The sequence below is a fragment of the Lathyrus oleraceus genome, chromosome 4 (assembly GCF_024323335.1).
Source record: "Lathyrus oleraceus cultivar Zhongwan6 chromosome 4, CAAS_Psat_ZW6_1.0, whole genome shotgun sequence".
Taxonomy (NCBI): domain Eukaryota; kingdom Viridiplantae; phylum Streptophyta; class Magnoliopsida; order Fabales; family Fabaceae; genus Lathyrus; species Lathyrus oleraceus.
Window position 1 is genome coordinate 142,065,702 of NC_066582.1, and position 20,221 is coordinate 142,085,922.

The 20,221-nt window shown below is 40.0% G+C and overlaps 1 protein-coding gene across 1 annotated transcript; it reads left to right on the forward strand.

Annotated features, from left to right (window-relative positions):
• The first annotated feature begins 7,682 nt into the window (after positions 1 to 7,682).
• Positions 7,683 to 8,327, forward strand: LOC127136426 (uncharacterized). The gene has a single exon (XM_051062983.1). The coding sequence runs from the start codon at positions 7,683 to 7,685 to the stop codon at positions 8,325 to 8,327; it is 645 nt and encodes a 214-aa protein (XP_050918940.1).
• The last annotated feature ends 11,894 nt before the right edge of the window (positions 8,328 to 20,221 follow it).

The following is a 20,221-nucleotide window of genomic DNA, read 5'->3' on the forward strand; positions in this document are numbered from 1 at the left end:
TGCTCTATGGTCACATCCCCCAAAGATAACAAATTCAGAGCTACATATGACAACATCATAAATCTCTTGACAGAAAAGGTTGATTATGGAGCACTTACCACCTTTTCCCAATATTATGACGTCCAAATTTTGAACCCAATTTTGAACCTGTGCCTGAGTTCTATGGAAACTAATAAATCATTCATGCATTCATGAACATTCATAACATCATTTAATCACCAAATAAACAAAGGTCTTAGAACTCCGTTGTTTAACGCAGGAAATACAAGACTTTTTTGCAACAACAATCATGGATCCTATATCAAGCAAGAGTACTTTCTCATTTAGATACAAGATTCTAGATGTAAACAATTTGAAAGTCCTATGCTCTATGGTCACATCCCCCAAAGATAACAAATTCAAAGCTACATATGGCAACATCATAAATCTCCTGACATAAAAGGTTGATTATGGAGCACTTACCACCTTTTCCCAATATTATGACGTCCAGCTAAGATATTTCACATTTCCCGACTTTCAACTATCCTCAAATTTGGAAGAAATTGAAAGGCTCCTAAATCGACCAATAAAAAATTTCAATCCATTCCCCAAGTTGGAAGAAGGATTCATCTTGTTCGAGCTAGCTCTAGTCTTGGGCATAAATGCCAATGACCTAGTGGGCAATTAGGGACCAAAGGGTACTGTCAAAGGTCTTACGAAGAAGTTTCTTAAAGAACATGGTTGGAAGATGGTAAAAGAAGAGAGACTGGAATTCTGTATGAAACTTTAGCATTATTGATACATAGAATTGTTCTATTCCCTAGTATAGATAATTTCGTGGATCATTTGGACGTGGAAGTTTTCATGACCAACAACCTAGTGTCATTCTTGCTCGTAGATTTCTATCATACATTCCATACGAGGCATGAGAAAAGAGGTGGAATGTTTCTGTGTTATGCACACCTCTTACAATTATGGATGAAGACTCATATGCCTCAACGAGGACCTTTTGCTTATAGCAGTTTGACATGGCTCCAAAGATTCGCTTGTCTATCCTCCAGTTCAATCATGTGGTACAAGAGAGAGTGGGAAACCAAGGAAGTCATTGCTAGGTGTGGAGGGTTCCCTAATATTCATCTGATAGGAACATATGGTTGCATTAACTACAACCCAGTGCTACTTAAGAGGCAATTGGGGTATGCAATGATGAGTCCTCCTGAAGGTCGAGACTTCATACCATTCGTTCTCAACATTATAGACCCACTCAATTCAGATGTGAAAAGAGTAAAAAAGGCTTGGACAAGTATAAATTGACCAAGAGTGGGGCAAAAAGAACATCTTAGCAAAGGAACCTTACCTTCCATGGGTAAGAGAAAGAGCTCTATTTGTCAAGATTCCTTTCCTATTTGACCCTTCATTGTTTACCTTGATGCCCTAACTTACGCCCATCTTACAAGAAGATATGGAAAATATTACCAACTAGATACAAGAGTTAGAGTTGAATAATGCTCAACTACGAGTCCAACTCAACCGCACCAAGCAACGAAACTTTAACTTGGAAGACCAGAGTAAGCTGGTCAACAAGGAATTCGAGGTTAGCAAGAAGAGACTAAAGGAGGTAAAAGGTAAGAGAGTGTGGGTATGTGGTGCTTTACAAGGAGCCAATTATGAGCTAGATTTATGCAATGACAAATCAAGCGTACCAAACTATCAAAGACCTTGAAAAGATTATCAAGAGGTCTAACGCAATGAAGAAGGAAGCCATGGAGGATTATGAAGCCCAAATCCTAGAGCCGAGGGGCACTCTAAATGAATGCAAGGATCTCTTGGACAAAGAGAAGCTAGAGAGGGAAAAGGTATATAGAAGCTTCTTGTGTGAGACATTCCAACATGGACAAGCTTGCGAGAAAATCAAGAACTTGAGGATGTGAATCTATGACCAAGCCGACATAGAGTTGTAAAACAACAACCAATATTAGGAAGAGAGATGCCATGGGGAAAATTCTTCAATGGCTCAGATGGATGGGATCATTCAAAATTTCTAATCTCTCTATGAAGAATGGAAGAACAAATACATGAACATGGATGTCTTGACTAATTATTCCCTCCAAGACTTTCCTGACAAGTTGAAGGAGGATGATTTGATCATGTGCCCTGAGAACGCGCCCGAAAAAGTTTATCATTTTGTCAAATTCTGTAAGAAGACAATGGAAGAGCTTATCACCGACATCCAAGCTCTCCGCAGATCTCAACGGGTTACTTTTAGGGTTGATGTTTAATTTACTTGTTTACCTCCAGTTTTAAACTTGTATCTTGCAACTTCTATGTACTTGTAACTATTTCCCTATCAAGTATGAATGAAGTTTATTTGACTCAATTTGTGTTTACATTTTGATTCTTGATTAGAATGTTTAAACATTAAGTGTTTCTCTCATTATACAACATGAAATAACTTAGAGCTTTGTAATTAATAAACATAAAACTAAAATATTCACGCATCATTTGCATTTTCGAAACCAAAAACAAAAACTCATAATTCACCCAGCAAGCTAAATTCCAAACATCATTACTATACGCGTCACAACCAACATGCTATAATGGACTAGTTGGAACAAAACCAAGCAGCCCTCTAGGAGGAAGTATCCCAAGTAAGAGCACAAATGGGACAACTGATGGAGACCATACAAGCCATTGCACGAGGTCAAGATATTAGGGCAAAAATGCAAGAATAAATGAATCAAAGAGCTCAAATTTTCTCTACTCATGTTCCTGCCGCCAATCCTCCTGTTGTGGAAAATCCTCCACCTCTCATGGCAACATTCCAGTCCATATTCTTGTGGGACCATCCGATGGTGTCCCTCCGTCTGTTCTTACTCCTCCCGTCATAGAAATTGATGATCAGCATGACGCCTTTTTCAGTCCAAGAGCGGGCTCTATTTATAACGCCTTTGGTCCTCCCGCCAATGAGGTAAAAAAGAAGGTCAAAGCTATTGAAGAGAAGTTGAAAGCATTGGAGTTCTCCAATGATTTGGGTCTTGACACTGCCGATATGTATTTATTCCTCGATGTGATTATCCCTGCTAAATTCAAAGTCCCCAACTTTGAAAAATATAAAGGAGCCAATGATCGAAGAACACATGTGCGAGCATACTGTCATAAGATGGTCGCTTATTCCAACGATGAAAAAATCATAATGCATTTTTTCCAAGACTCCTTAAGTGGGGCATATTCATATTAGTACAGGCAATTGGAGGGAACCCACATTCGAACGCGGAAAGAGATGGTGAGGCCTTCATTAAACATTACCAGTATAATAATGGTATGGCACCTAACTAGACTCAGCTGCAGAACTTGACTTAAAAGTCCGAAGAGACTTTCGAGGAACACACAAAGGTGGAGAGAGCTTACAACGAGGTTACAACCTCCATTATTGGAGCGTGAATTGGTGGATATGTTTATGAGGAATCTTCAAGGCCCTTATCTAGACCGAATGGTTGGAAGCACGTCATCTGGTTTTGTCCGATCTAGTCCTAGCAGATGAGTGGATTAAGAATATGATTAAAATGGGGAAGATACAAAACTAAACAAGCACCTCCGGTGTTGTGAAAAAACTCTTTGTAGCATATGGAAATAAAAGGGAAGGTGAAGCAAACAAAGCTGCTGTGGTCAGAGGAAGAGCCCTAACTTACTGAGTCCTATATCAACAAGTCGTTGCCATATCACTAGTTCAATAACAACAACCATTTACAATTCGAATTAATCAACAATGTGATCAATAACCAATTCAGAATCAACAACAGTATCAACAACAACGTTTTTCACAACAACAACGTCAACGAAGACCCGAGAGGAGGTTCCATCCAGTACCTATGCCCTACGGTCATATACTACCATACCTACTATGTGGATCGTTGGTATAATTAAGGGAGTTAGGATCACCCCCAACAGTCCTTCCTCCTGGTTATGATGTTAACGACTGATGCGAGTTCCATTTAGGCGCTCCTGGTCATTCCATCAAGAACTATAAGGCCCTAAATTATAAAGTACAATATCTAATAGATTCTAAGGCATTTATATTTGCGCCTAACGTCCCAAATGTAAACAACAACCCGATGCTACCCCACAACAAACCAACAGTAAATATGGTAGAATTTGACAATGGAAGAAGATTAATGTCCCAAGTGGATGAGCTAAAAACACCCTTCCTGGATATAAAAAATGTTCTGATGAAGAATGATGCATTTCTTGTCTGTAGTTCCGATTGTGAGCACTATTTGATTAACCCCAACAATGTGAAGTCTTAAAGAATGTTATACAACAAATAATGGACCAAGGAATCTTAGTTGTAGAATGTCTACCCACCAATGAAGATGTGTCCACCTTGGAAATACCATATCATGAAGTATCACCTCTACTCATCCCGTATGACCTAGCACAAATGACTATCTCCAATAACCTAGTTGCTCCCATGGTGATAACAGTACCAACGCCGTTCCCTTTCAATGATATGAAAGTAGTTCTTTGGATTTACGACTCCACTGTCTATATCCATGAGCAAAGAATGCTAGAAGAACCAACATCCTATATTAAGCCAATTGTAAATATAACTAGAACCGGTGGAAAGACAAGGAATGGGAGGACCTTCGCACCTGTACCCCCGGTAACTGACAATGGTGGCCCTTCAAGTCAAGAAAAAGGAAATCAAACTGAAAAATGTCCAGCAAAGGCAAGATACCTTACCTAACAATGAGGTGGAGGAATTCTTGCGCATCATCAAGAAGAGAGACTATAGGGTAGTTGACCAACTCAACCAAACCACGCCGAAAATCTCGATGCTGTCTTTGCTCATGTGCTCTAAGGCAAATAAGGAAGCCCTAGTGAAATTCTTGAAGGTTGCCCACATACCACAAGAAATGTCCTTTTGTCAATTCGAGGGTATAGTTAACAATATCTCTACTAGTATCAGTTTAGGTTTCATCGATGAAGAGATGCCCTCCGAATGGAGGAACCATAATAAGGATCTACACATTTCCATTGAATGTGTAGACACTATTTTATCTAGAGTCTTAGTGGACATCGGCTCATCCCTCAACGTGCTTCCGAAGAGGTCATTATCTAAGTTGACCATTGATGGGCTCGTTATGAAACTTAGTGAGCTAGTTGTGAGAGAATTTGAGTGTTTAAGACGAAATATGATCGGTGAAATGGACTTACTCATCAAGATTGTGCCTCACACCTTCTTCATAACATTCTATGTCATGGACATATACCCTGCTTACAGTTTTCTACTTGGACGACCATAGATCTGTTCGGCCGGTGCTGTCTCCTCGATGCTCCATCAAAGGCTAAAATTCTTGGTCAATAATAAGCTAGTAGTTGTTGATGGTGAAGAGGACATTATGGTCAGTCATTTATCTTCTTTCCTTTATGTTGAAGGAAGAGGAAAGGTATAGGAAATCCTATTTCAATCCTTTGAAGTTGCCAATGTTGAAATGGTTGTCCCTATAGGGGAAGTTAAAATTACCTCATTAAAGGACACTTAGACTGCTATCAAGAATGGACACCCCAAAGGTTAGGGGAGATACTAGATTTTCCAGTCAACAAGGACCGTGCCGGTTTGGGATACTACTCCCAAAATTTGAAGAAACAAGCGCCCATTTCTATAAAGGGACGAGTGGACCCATTGCCATTTTTCTTTGAAAGTATCAGGAACCTCGTGGATGTCCAGATTTGTGCTTTGTAAGAAGATGGTGTAGCTGTGAAAGGAGGGTTAGTCTGAAAAAGGGTTAAAGGACAAAAGTTGATCAATTAGATTGCATTTGAGTTGCCTAAAGTCACGATGTTTGAAAAGTAATTTTTCCTATTTGTTGTTTCCTTTTTAAAAAGAAAAGAACCCATGATATGTTCAAAGCATGGGGGAATCACTTGTAGGCCCCCCTGTTAAATTTTCTACCAATCAATTAATGAAAATTGTCACTTTTTTGCATTCAAATTGTGTTCATTGTCTTTCATTTATTCTTGTGTTGTTTACTTAAATAAAAATGGCAATGTTTTTATTACTTAAAGTTTTCATTCTTTTTTCTCCCTTCACAAAATAAAAAGCATGAATCATGAATCATGCAGATCTCTTCCGATTTCCACTGATAACAACTTTGTTATGGACTCCTATGACTTTGTCAATCCAATCAATCACACCGACGAAGACATTGAGGAAGGCTGTGAACTCCCCGAGGAGCTAGCTCGACTGCTAAAGCAAGAGTTGAAGGTCATTCATCCATATTAAGAGTTGGTAGAAGTCGTTAACCTTAGGACTAAAGAGGAAGCTAAAGAGGTCAGGGTAGGCTCAGTCCTACAAGAAGATGTGAAGGAAAATTTGGTCAAAATCCGTCAAGACTACATGGATGTGTTTGCATTGTCCTATCAAGACATGCCCGATCTCGATACTGACATCGTGGTCCATCATCTACCCCTCAAAGAAGAATCCCCTCATGTGGAGCAAAATCTAAGAAGGATTCGTCCTGACATGGCTATGAAGATTAAGGAGGAAGTACAAAAGTAGTTTAACACCGGTTTTCTAGTAGTTTATAACTATCCATAATGGATTGCCAACATCGTACCCATATCTAAGAAAGACAAAAAAGTACGCATGTGTGTAGACTATAGGGGTTTGAATAGAGCCAGTCCCAAAGATGACTTCACACTGCCTCATATTGTTGTGCTTATGGATAACACACCTCACTTCTCAGTCTTATCCTTTATGGATGGCTTCTCTGGATATAACCAAATCAGAATGTCCCTAGAAGACATGGATAAACCTACCTTCATCATCCCAGGTCATTCCTTTTGGCTTAAAGAACGTCGGTGCCACGCACCAACGTTCCATGGTAACCCTATTTCATGATATGATTCATAAAGAGATTGAAGTGCACGTTGATAATATGATTTCCAAATCCCAAACTGAAGAGGAGCACTTGGTTAGTTTAGAGGAGATATTTGAATGCTTGAGGAAGTTCAAATTGAGACTCAACCCCAATAAATGCATATTTGGGGTAAGATCCGGTAAACTGCTAGGGTACATCGTCAGCCAACGATACATCGAGGTAGACCCTGAAAAGGTGAAGGCCATACAAGCTATGCCTCCATGTAGAACTGAAAAGGAGGTCCAAGGATTTCTTGGGATATTGAATTACATTGCCTGATTCATACCTCATCTCACGACCACCTATGAGTCGTTCTTAAAATTACTCGGAAAGGATCAAGTTGTCATATGGAACGACAGTTGTCAAAACACCTTTAAAAAGATCAAGGAGTATTTGCAAGAACCTCCGATTCTGATGCCTCATATGCCTGGAAGACCTTTAATAATGCACTTAACAGTCCTTGAGGTATCTATCGGATGTGTCCTCGGCCAACATGACAAAACTGGAAGAAAGAAACTTACAATATACTACTTGAGCAAGAACTTTACCGATTGTGAGAGTAGGTATTTAATGCTTGATAAGACTTGATGTGCACTTGCTTGGGCTGCCAAATGCCTAAGGCAATACATGCTCACGCATTCAATTCTCTTAATCTCCAAGATGGACCCTGTCAAGTACATATTTGAAAAGGCTACTTTAACTGGTAGAGTAGACCATTGGCAAATGGCTTTAACTGAGTACGACATCCAACATGTCACTTAAAAAGCTATCAAGGGAAATGTAATGTCATATCATCTTGAACATCAACCTTTGGAGGACTACCAGTCTATACGCTTTGAGTTCCCTGATAAGGACATCATTTTGATTAGGGATTCCAACATCCCCGGCCCCGAGGAAGGAACAAAACCTGGGTCTCGATGGACACTTGTGTTTGATGGAGCTTCTAACGCTCATGGAAATGGAATTGGGGCAGTCATCACCTCCCTAACTAGTTTTTATCTACCTTTCACCGCAAGGTTGTGTTTTGAATGCACCAACAATATGACGGAGTACGAGGCCTGTATTTTCGGCATTGAAGCTGCAATTGATCTTAGGATCAAAATTTTTGAAGTCTACGGAGATTTGGCTTTGGTCATCAGCCAAGTCAAAGGATATTTGGAAGCTCGAGATCACAAGCTAATCCCTTACAAGAAGCATGTCCTTAAGTTGATCCCGTACTTCGATGAGATTTCATTCCATCACATCCCTAGAGAGGAAAGTATGTTGGTCGGCTCCTTAGCAACTCTTTCATCCATGTTTAAGGTCAAATGGAAAAATGAAGCACCATCTTTTCACCTTGACTACTTGGACGAGCCTGCTTATTACTTGGCAACCGAAGATGAAGTTTTTGGCCATCCTTGGTTCTATGACATCATGAAGTTCCTATAAAGCCAAGAATATCCTGAGAATGCATCCATCACAAATAAGAAGTATCTTCAGAAACTATCATCTAAGTTCTTCTTGAGTGGAGGGATATTGTACAAAAGGAATTATGATTCGATCTTGCTTAGATGTGTAGACAAAGTGGAGCAAACCAGATTATAATGGATATCCATGAAGGTTCCTTTGGTAAACATGCCAGTAGGCATACCATGGTGAAGAAAATCTTTAGGGCCGAATACTATTGGATGGCCATAGAGGTTGATTGTTACCACCACGTCCAAACATGCCATAAATGCCAAATTTATGCCGAAAAAATCCATGTACCCCCAGTTCCACTCAATGTCCTTACATCACCTTGGCCATTTTCCATGTGGGGCATTGAGGTGATCGGATGCATTGAGCCAACTTCCTCGAATGGGCATCGCTTCATCTTGGTAGCTATAGACTATTTCACTAAATGGGTGGAAGCAATCTCCTACGTAAACGTCACAAGACAAGTGATGGCTCACTTTTTAAGGAAAAAAATCATTTGTCATTATGGGGTCCCCAACAAGATAATTATTGATAATGGATCTAACCTCAATAACAAAATGATGAAAGAGCTATGCCAAAGCTTCAAGATTACATCATAACTCATTACCATATAGGCCAAAGATGAATGGTTCCGTTGAAGCAACCAACAAGAACATCAAGAAAATTATGCAAAAGATGGTGGAAACCTATAAATATTAGCACGAGATGCTTCTATTCGTGTTGTGATCGGGAAAATAGCAAGTGTATTATTTTGCCTTTTATAGTAATAATGGGGAAAATCCCCGAATGTCGATCTCAAGGACTACAAGTCAATATTGAGTTTAAAATATCATTCAATTAAACAAAAAGTATTAATTTGGTTTTTAGGTGTAAAAATATAATAATAAAGGTAAAGGCAAAGAAGGATGAAAATAAGGGTTTAAAGAGAAAAAGGAACAATGTCAGGGAAGGTGTATGATTTATCCCTGTAACAACTATGAGTCACTGTTGCATTAACAAATATCAATTACCACAAGTTCTTAAGAGTATTTTCTCCCAAGTCCTTGGTGAGAAAACCGTTAATCAATCTACCTTAATTTCTATGTCCATAGCCAATTAGGGTGAAGTTAAGCTTTATAATATCAAGAATGCTCTAGTTCATACAGGGTATCCCTAGTCCTAGGTGATATCTACTGTAGAGTAAACTTATGAAAACCTTATCAATGGCGGTCCAGCCTAATTGATAACCACAAATCAATCTCGATTGGTCCGAAAGAGAAAGAAATAAACACATCAAAAGGTTACCGTAACAATAATATTATAAATTCAAATGTAAACTCAAATTCGTTACAATCTAAATCAGGGACACCCCCTAGCATTGGGGGGTTTAGCTACTCATATTGTTTAAAACAAATTCAAGATAAAAAATACACATTACAAGTAATTGGATGACTTTGATCTTCAATTGCTCCCGCTCATGAAAACCTTCAGCTCTCTGAATGCCTTGATCTCTGTAATACTTGATTGCTTCACAATACTGTATTTTGCCGTATTCCAAGATGATTTTTCCTTTGGCAAAAGACCCTCTTTTATAGTGAAAATTCCAAGCAGCAGTTGGACATGTCTAAAAATATCTATGAAAAAGTCCGACGAACAAAAGCCCGAGAAAAACTGAATTTTTGGGCTTGGGCTGACACGGCTCGTGTCAGCTGACACGGGTGGCCGTGTCAGCCTACTGTCCTGGATGACACGCCCCTAGCAGGGGTGACACGGTTACTTGAGGTGCCTGACACGGCCCGTGTCAGTTGACACGGGTGGCCGTGTCAGGCTACTGTTTTCTTCAACACGTCCTCGCTTGCCTGAAACGGCCCGTGTCAGCTGACACGGGTGGCCTTGTCAGGCCTCCTGTACCGGGGTTTTCTGCTCCTCTACTTGTCAGAATCTCGCATTGTCTCGTTCCGAGTCCCCTTGTTCTTCTACCTGGACCTGTCGGAAAAAAACACATCTATCCCATGCATAAAATCACTAAAATATAAGTAAAACATAAAAATGATAAAAAAATGCTTAAATAAAATGACATAAGTAAAACTAACCTGAAACGTATCATAAATGCTTACACAGTGCGTCAAGAGCCTTTCTTTCGTGTTGGATCATTAACGAAAACTGAATGCAAATGGTGACTGATCACAACCCCAAACGTAGCTAATTGCTTGTCCCAAGTAATGTTTCAGACAACATTGTCCCCCCCAGAATTCTTCATGTTTCCCACCACTACTGAGATCATTCGTTAATGTCTTCCCAAGTAATGTTTCAGACAACATTGTCACTCCCCAGAAGTCCTGTTTTTTCTTTGTAAGTTTTCCTTCGCACTTCCACTTCAAAGTCCCGTTTCACCTGTCAGCTTATATCACATTCTCAACAATTCTCTCTGGGTCAACTGTTTTCACTCATAATTCAGAGTATGCAATATCACTCACAAGTTTGAATAGTCTCTCTTTTCCTATCACCTACACACAACATACACACTTTTGAGGTCTTTCGGGTTGTAACTTGGCTTGGGTTAGGGTATGGATTATTCAAACAAAAATGGAAAACAAGTGGGTTTTTGGTTCAGAGTCGATGGTACATACTGTGTTTGTTTCTCTTATTTACTCGATTTTCTTTTCTTATTTTCTTTTCTTCACCGAATGCCCTTTTTTGTGCTTATTTCTAAATCTTCGAGTTATAAATTTTTCTCTTTTTTTTTTCTTTCTCTCGATTCATCAATTTTTTCTTTTTTTGTTCTCGCACTTTCTTGGGCTTTTGGTAGCTTTTTGGGTTTTTACCCCAAACTTAGCTTTTCAACACAGTTTGAATGCATTAACATGACTCTGAACAGGGTAAGGAAGTGTTTTGGCCAAGGGGTACATTTATGGGTTTTAAACAAATAAATGGATACAGGCTCAAATGGGGTTAACGAGGGATATAATTATTCAGGATGGCTAGAAAGGCTCGGGGTTAATTTCAAACAACGTGCCTCAGTGTGTGTATCATGCAGTGACAGTCCCAAAGAGTCTACGCAAATTTAGAGTGTGAAAGACAAACCTGAATGTCGCTCATGATGATCAATGTGTTTGGCTTTTTATGATTCACTCTGTTTGGTTTAGCTTTGACAGGATCCATAGTACTCTTTAGCTTGATGCGATTTCTTTCTTACTTCGGAATGTACATGATACTAATGTCGGTTAAGATGTATACGTTGCGTCCGATCTTACTTTCAGCAGTGTCAACTTCCTGGGGAGATCCTTCACAATAAGCAATGGTGAGTGGCGTGATCCTTTCATCCACTCTCAATCGTGATCATTATTATTTCCGACCTATCAACACAGACTTGACACACTCGCAGCATAATGTACCTTCAAATAGAAAAATTAAATCTAGAATGCACAAAAGTAAAATAACACAATAACAAAATACTGAGAATAAAATACCAATAAAAGACATAAAATCTCCCTCACACTTGAACTCAACATTGTCCACAATGTTTGCGAGCAAGAGCGAAGGAGGGCACTCACAGTACCCTACTGAGGAGGTGGTTGCGGGAAATGCAACATCAACTGTCGCATTATGCTACTCATCTCATCCAACATCGCCCCCTGACGGGATTTCTCGATGCCTTGCCGTTCTTGTTCCGTCCTCAAGTCACCTATTTCAGTTTGTACCCAGCTCCATTGGTCAGTGGAACAGGATGATGTACCAACCTTCTGTTGGGTGGGTTCTTGATGTGGTGGTACAAACTGCTCAGGAGGTGCTTGATGATCTTCTTCTTCTGCTTCCATTCCCTCCACCTGGTCATCCATAAACTGCTCGCCTGTAGTAAACTGGTCAATTTTGTGGCCTTCATCTACGTCGGGGTCAACGCTCACATACAACCAATTAGCACAGTCAGTAATAGCAACTTTGTCCGGATCCGGCAAGGCGATAATAAACCTCTTACGGAATAGTAAGTAAGGGAAACATCAATCATACCTTGCGAAAGTAGAGCAGACATGTCAATTTTGGTCTTACCTGCAATTGGCGTGCCTTCGAGTAAAACAACTTGATACCCGAAATGCTCAGCGATTTGGGTGATCATCCCACCGACGGATATGCCTCCGGAGTCGGCTCGGCCGACTCTGCCCAGATAGTCCGCTGCAAAGGCAGCTACATTGATGGCCTTGTTTTGAGCCATCGAGTACATAAAGAATAGCTCTCTCTGAGTAGCTACCCCTGTGTTATCGCCCCTTCCAAATAAGGTGTAGGCCAAACCCTTCTGAGCGTACCTGAAACATGGATTTTGGATTCCCAAGGCCTTAGCACCTTTGGAGGTGTAATCCGTCCTCCCGGTGATGGCAATCCAGAAATCCTTAGGTGAAAACCCGTCTGTGACCGCTCCTGGTCCGTACAGAGGGAGTCAGAGTATTTCTGTTAACTCCTCAACAAACAACTCATGATAATTATTAAACAACTGGAAACGCAAAGTGCCGAAATAATACATGGTCGTGTCTATCCACTGCTTCTCAAGTTGGAATTCCAACGTGCTAAGGAACTCGAGAGTAATGCGCTTGTATGTTGGCGCTTCCAGACTCACGAACTTTAGCATTCCTAAAACATGGAACATCCGGTATACCTCCATTTTAAGCCCCAGAGCGTTTAGAGTCTGCTCACACATGTACCTCGCCGGCCTGAGTTTTCACTTTCGGTGAATTCGGTATCTCCTTTCTTGTTCCGGATTGTCAAACACGATGTTGTGTGGATTTGGATTCCGACTCGAGCGCTTCCGTGACTTCGCCATTTCCGCGAGCTGTTGCTTTCCGGTGAGAATTCTCCTCAGGGGCATTTTGGACCTGCAAAAATAGAAATTATTTGAACTTTTGAGTTAGGAAATTCCAAAACCGTGGTTAGGACGGGGACTGAGAGTTGAGTAATATTTGTGAAGGGTGTTTTTGCGATTGGTGAGTGGGAGTATGGGTTATGGAAGGTTTTAGGTAGTGAGGTTTGTGAATTTTAATGGAGGTCGGAAGGTTTTTGAGAGAAAGAGAGTAAGAGTGATGAGAGAGAATAATGAGTGGGTAATGAAAAATCTAATAATGATAAGGTTAATGGGGAAAAGTTGTGGTTAATGGTGGATTAAATGGGTGGGTCCCACTTAAACATTCAAATTTAAAAAAAAAATCAATATTTTCGCCTGCCTCACATGGTCGTGTCAGGCTACTGTTTTCAAACACGGTTGGGGATGACCTTTAGTGCTCCTGACACGGCCTGTGTCAGTTGACACGGTCGCCCGTGTCAGGCTACTATTGATCAAAAAATTCTTGTCACCTTCAGTGCTCCTGGCACGGCCCGTGTCAGCTGACACGGGTGGCCGTGTCAGGCCACTGTTTTTCCACCTTTTTGTCTGATTTTTGCGCCCTACTGACATGGCTCGTGTTAGCTGACACGGGTGGCCGTGTCAGGCTGCCCTTTTGGCTGGTTTTTGGCTTTCTCTCCGGTTTAACTGCTGGTATCTTTGGCCATGTTGATCATTCTTTTTCGATGACCTAGACTTTTGTTAACGTGATGTTTCCTCCTTGTAGAGCTCATGTGTAAACCTACAAACACACATAACGGATTAAGTATAAAATGCGTGGGTTTCCTCCCACGAAGTGCTTCGTTTAACGTCGCATGGCTCGACGATTCATTCCCCTTGTTATGGGGGGGTATTTCAGGCTCCAAACCTTGTTGCACCTCTTGTCCAAACCAGGATGTTGTCTCTTTTCTCTGTCTGGATTCCTTCGTGCCACGAGTCCTTTTTAACCTTCATCTTCTTCCTTATTTTCGTTTTCTTTTATTTCTATTGGTTTTGGGAATAGAGATGGGAGTCTTTCCATTCAGGGTGGCTAATGGAAGTTGTGAGATTCTATTAGCATTCAATGTCCTGATTAAGCCTAGTTGATAGTGAGATTTTGTATCTTCCTCTAGCTTTTGGTCTTCAATAGAATTCAATGTTATTTCCTTGTCGTGAGTTTTCAAGGTTAATGTGCATTGTTCCATGTCAAGATTGCATCGACTTGTCTGAATGAAAGGTCGACCCAGAATGATGGGTGCCTCATCATCTTCAGCTATGTCTAGGATTACAAAATCAACTGGAAAAATCAAGTCCTCCATTGTTACCAACACATCTCCAGCTATACCATATGCATCTTTTCTTGAGTGATCCGCAAACTTCAAATTGGTCTTTATCTCACTGATATTTTTAATACCTAGCCTGTGATAGATTGATAATGACATCAGATTCACACTAGCTCCAGAATCTATTAGTATCTTTTTGAAGGTTCTTTCTTTAATTGTGCATGGTACTGTTACCGTTCCCGGATCCTTTTGTTTGTTAGGAATTTTCTGCCCCAGTGAGTTTGCACTATACTGTTCCTTTCAGGCTACCTGTTCTTCAGTGGTCGGTTTCTTTTCGGCCAGTACCTCTTCCATGAATTTCTGGTACATGGGCATTCTTTCGAGTGCTTAGAACAAAGACATACGACCCTCAACCTTTTTAAACATTGTCATGAATTTCTCCAAGTCTGACTTTCTAGGTTCCTTCTTTGTCACTCTCTGAGGGTAGAGCAACTTAATCACCAGTTTAGTCTCTTTTGTAATTTCCTCTTCAGTCAGCTCGCTCGGTGATATAATTTTTTCCTTTTTAGCAGCCTTTTTCTTTTTCGTCATGACAGTATTAACATTCTCTTGACCTCTCGGATTTTGAACTGTTTCACTTGGTAAAGAACCTGATGTTCGAGAACTTGCTAGTTGTTGTGCTATCTGCCCCATCTGAACTTCAAGATTCTTTAGGGAGGCGGTGGTGTTTTTCTGATTGTTTCTAGTCTCTTCTTCAAATTTCCTATTTTGAGCTGCCATGTTTTCAATGGCAATCTCCCAGTCTGCTTTCCTTGGAGCTTGCTTTTGTTGATATTGAGTTTGATATTGACCTTGACCCTGTTGTGGAACATTCCCTTTTTGATCTTTCCAAGAGAAGTTTGGATGATTCTTCCAACCTGGATCGTAAGTGTTAGAGTAGGGGTTATTTCGCTTTAAGAATTTGATCTCTTCAATTTGTTGGGGAGTAGCAAAGCAATAGACCATGTGATGAGGTCCATTACATATTTCACAAGTGTTGGCCTGAGCCGGTTGGACTTGAGTTATTTGTTGAATACCTATATTCATCGCTTTCAATTTCTTTTCCACTTCAGCAGCGACTGTATCTTCCAAACGAATTTTATTTGCTTGTATTTTCAGGTCAATGACTCCTTCAGGTTTGCTTGTACACCTATCATATAATTCTAGATGCTCATTTGCGGTTATCGCATCAATGATCCTTTTAATACCAGTGGATGTTGAGAAATTTGTTGAGCCACCAGCTGCTGTATCGATCAACTATTTTGTTTTTATTTTCAGCCCGTTAACGAACATCTGCATTTGTTCAGTCTGATCCATATTATGAGTTGGACACGCTACGAAGACCCTTTTGAATCTTTTGTAGGCATCTCCCAATGATTCATCATCCTTCTGTTTGAAATTAAGGATTTCATACCTTTTCCTCAAGAATACTGATGTTGGAAAGTTTTCATTTAAGAATGCAGTTTCCATCTCTTCCCATGATGTGATGCTGCCGGCTGGAAAGAGTATAACCATTCTTCCGCATCTTCATCTAAAATGAACGGGAACATTCTTAATTTTTTTGCTTCATCAGTATGACCATCAATTTTTCAAAGTAGTACTCATGGTCAGGAATCTCTGCTGGTGCTTTTTGGCATCTTCATTAACCTTTCCGGTGAAAGATTTTCTCTCAAGTTGATTGATTGTGCTAGGATGCAGTTGAAAGTTCGTCACATTCACCAGTTGGTTGACAATGGTCAATCTACCACCCGGTGCATTTGCCCCTTCATAGTCACCTAGGCGTCTTTCCTGAGGTGGAGGCGGTGGAACTGGAGGAATTTCAGGCATAGTTTCTTTTTCTGAATCCGAGTGATCAGAGGGAACTTCTTCTTTGGAATCCAATCTAGTGTTGCTTCGTCTCCGGTGAAGGGTTCTCTCAATTTCTGCGTCAAAAAGAAATTCTGATGAGGGCTCTCCTCGCATACACAGATTAGTGAATAAAAATATATAAATGACAGAAAAATAATTTTATTGCAGAGTAACAAAATTTTAATTGAACTTAAAATTAAAATCCATATTTTGGCAGTCCCCGAAAACGGCGCCAAAAACTTGATCGGGAAAATACCAAGTGTACTATTTTGCCTTTTATAATAATAATGGGGAAAATCCTCGAATGTCGATCTCAAGGACTGCAAGTCAATATTGAGTTTAAGTTATCATTCAATTAAACAAAAAGTATTAATTTGGTTTTTAGGTGTAAAAATATAATAATAAAGGTAAAGGCAAAGAAGGATGAAAATAAGGGTTTAAAGAGAAAAAGGAACAATGCCAGGGAAGGTGTATGATTTATCCTTGTAACAACTTTGAGTCACTGTTGCATTAACAAATATCAATTACCACCAATTCTTAAGAGTATTTTCTCCCAAGTCCTTGGTGAGAAAACCTTTAATCAATTTACCCTAATTTCTATGTCCATAGCCAATTAGGGTGAAGTTAAGCTTTATAATATCAAGAATGCTCTGGTTCATAGAGGGAATCCCTAGTCCTAGGTGATATCTACTGTAAAGTAATCTTATGAAAACCTTATCAATGGCGATCCAGCCTAATTGATAACCATAAATCAATCTCGATTGGTCCGAAAGAGAAAGCAATAAACACATAAAAAGGTTACCGTAACAACAATATTATAAATGCAAATGTAAACTCAAATTCGTTAGAATTCAAAATTAGGGACACCCCCTAACATTGGGGAGTTTAACTACTCATATTGTTTTAAACAAATTCAAGATGAAAATTACACATTACAAGTAATTGGATGACTTTGATCTTCAATCGCTCCCGCTCATGAAAACCTTCAGCTCTCTGAATGCCTTGATCTCTGTAATACTTGATTGCTTCACAATACTGTATTTTGCCATATTCCAAGATGATTTTTCCTTTGGCAGAAGACCCTCTTTTATAGTGAAAATTCCAAGCAGCAGTTGGATATGTCTAAAAATATTTATAAAAAAGCCCGACGAACAAAAGCCCGAGAAAAATTGAATTTTTGGGCTTGGGCTGACACGGGTGGTCGTGTCAGCCTACTGTCCTAGCTAACACGCCCCTGGTAGGGGTGACATGGTTGCTTGAGGTGCCTGACACGACCCGTGTCAGCTGACACAGGTGACCGTGTCAGGCTACTGTTTTCTTCAACACGTCCTCCCTTGCCTGACACGGGTGGCCGTGTCAAGCCTCCTGTACCAGGGTTTTCTGCTCCTCTGCTTGTTGGAATCTCGCATTGTCTCGTTTTGAGTTCCCTTGTTCTTCTACCTGGACCTGCCGGAAAAAAACACAGCTATCCCACGCATAAAATCACTAAAATATAAGTAAAACATAAAAATGATAAAAAAATGCTTAAATAAAATGACGGAAGTAAAACTAACTCGAAACGTATCATAAATGCTTGCATAGTGTGTCAAAAGCCTTTGTTTCGTGTCGGATCGGTAACGAAAACTCAATGCAAATGGTGACTGATCATGTTGCATGGCTATCGTACCTCAGTACGTACCTCCACTAAGACAACCCCCTTCTCTCTTATGTATGGCATGGATGCAGTTCTCCCAGTTGAAGTCGAGATTCCTTCCTTAAGGATTTTGACCGACGTCAAGCTTGACGAAGCCGAGTGGATATAAGCCCGATTTGACAAGCTGAACCTCATTGATGAGAAGGTTTTTCCCCGAAGCCTCAAGGCTGGATACCTAGTCTTTAAGAAGATTCTACCTACTCATAGTGACCCAAGGGGCAAGTGGACGTCGAACTATGAAGGCCCATACGTTGTAAGAAAGGTCTTCTCTAGAGGAGCCTTAATAATCATAACTATGGATGGTGAAGATCTTCTATCCCTTGTAAATGCGGATGTAGTAAAAAAATAATACGCATGAAGAAAAAAGAGTCCGATAAGTTGAAAACTCGAAAGGGTGACTTATGCAAAAATGGGTATCCCGGTAGATTGAAAACCCTAAAGGGTGGTCTAGGAAAAAATTAGGGATTCATAAAAAGTAAGAGGTTGCATTCCGCAAAGAATCTTTTACACTCTTCGGTAAGTAAATCCAATAGTCTCCTTACAAAGCAAGATCTGGGGACCCTTAAGGACATAAGGACTATAACAGAGTTGAAACTTGGTGGAAATCCGAGCTATTTCTATTACCATTGTAGTTTTTTTCAATTTATTTTGTAATCACCTCTTTTAGGGATTGCTTCTTTCTATAAATTACCGATTTTGGGATCATTTTTAATAAAACAACTTCCATCATACGTGCCCCATTCTTTTACTTTTCCTGCTTTGTTTGTGAAGTGTGACTTTCCTTAATTAACATTGCATTCAAAATTGCTAGTAGAATAAACTTTTACTAAAAAAAATTAAGGGGAAAATATAAATTACTTCTCTCTCAAAAGTGTCTAAAGGTAACCATAGTCCAAGATACTTGGAATACCTCAACATTACAACGCCACAAAATCCTTTGGGTTGGGCCCAATCAAATTTTAACTACTCAGCAGAAAGATCCCAGCAGTTGCACCAAACACAACTTGATCATCAAAAGACCTAGATTCTGATGTCGGGAAGTCAATACACTTTTCCCAAAGAAAAGAAAAGCCTAATCACCATTGACTTTCTTAAACAAACTATCCCCCGCATAGCCCAAACATGCAACGACGCCTCACATACATAACATTGCATCATAAGTATCCTTTTTAATGCATATCCCAATCTTAATCGAGAATAATTCATCGAGTTTCTGACTTTCCCAGCCGTTGCTAGGATTTCCCTATTCAGATTTCAGATCTCCCCAACCATTGTTAGGGATTTTGCCTAATAGAGTCGACAATAATTCTCTTTATTCTCCCTAAGCAGATTCAGGTATTCCAGTCTTTGCTGGGAATCATCACTGAACTATTTTGGTCCCCCACAAATCAGACATTTCAGCCATTATTAGAAATTGTCACCTTCATATTCTCCCCAAAAGAGTCGGGTATTCTAGCCGTAGCTGAGAATCACCGTTGAACTTGCTCCTTTCCCCAGAATAAGTCCTATATTCTAGACATTACTAAGAATCATCACTGAGTTTTCATTTTTTTCCAAACTGAGTCAGGTATTCTAGTCGTTGCTAAGAATCGTCACTGAACCGTTTGGTTTTGTCCCAAACCGAAGTCAAGTATTCCATTCGTTGTTGGGTATCGTCGTTGAACTTATTTTTTCCTACGAAGTTAGATATTTTAGTAGTTGCTAAGAATCATCACTGTACCTCTTCATTATCTCCAACTGAGTCAGGTATTCCAGCCGTTGCTAGGAATTATCACTGAGCCCAGATATTATCCCCATTGAGTCAGTTATTCTAGCCGTTACTAAGAATCGTCACTGAATTTACTTGGATGCTCCCCAGTAAATGTCAGGTATTCCATCCGTTTCTAGGAATCGTCCCTGAATCTATATCTCTCCATCAAAGTCTTGCTTTCCAGCCGTTGTTGGGAATCATCACTAATTTTTTTCCCTAGCCGTTGCTAGGGGCAGTCACCTCTTCTTCATGTGTCTTATCCCCAATGGAGTTTCTTCTCGGAGTATTGTCTTTCAAACATTCCTCTCGGAAGGGGTACTTATGTTGTATAACATCCATCGCATTGCGTATCATGATTATCCTAATCATACTTCCCCACATATAATCCCCAGCAAATCAATTCATACAACTATTATCCCCGGCAGGGAA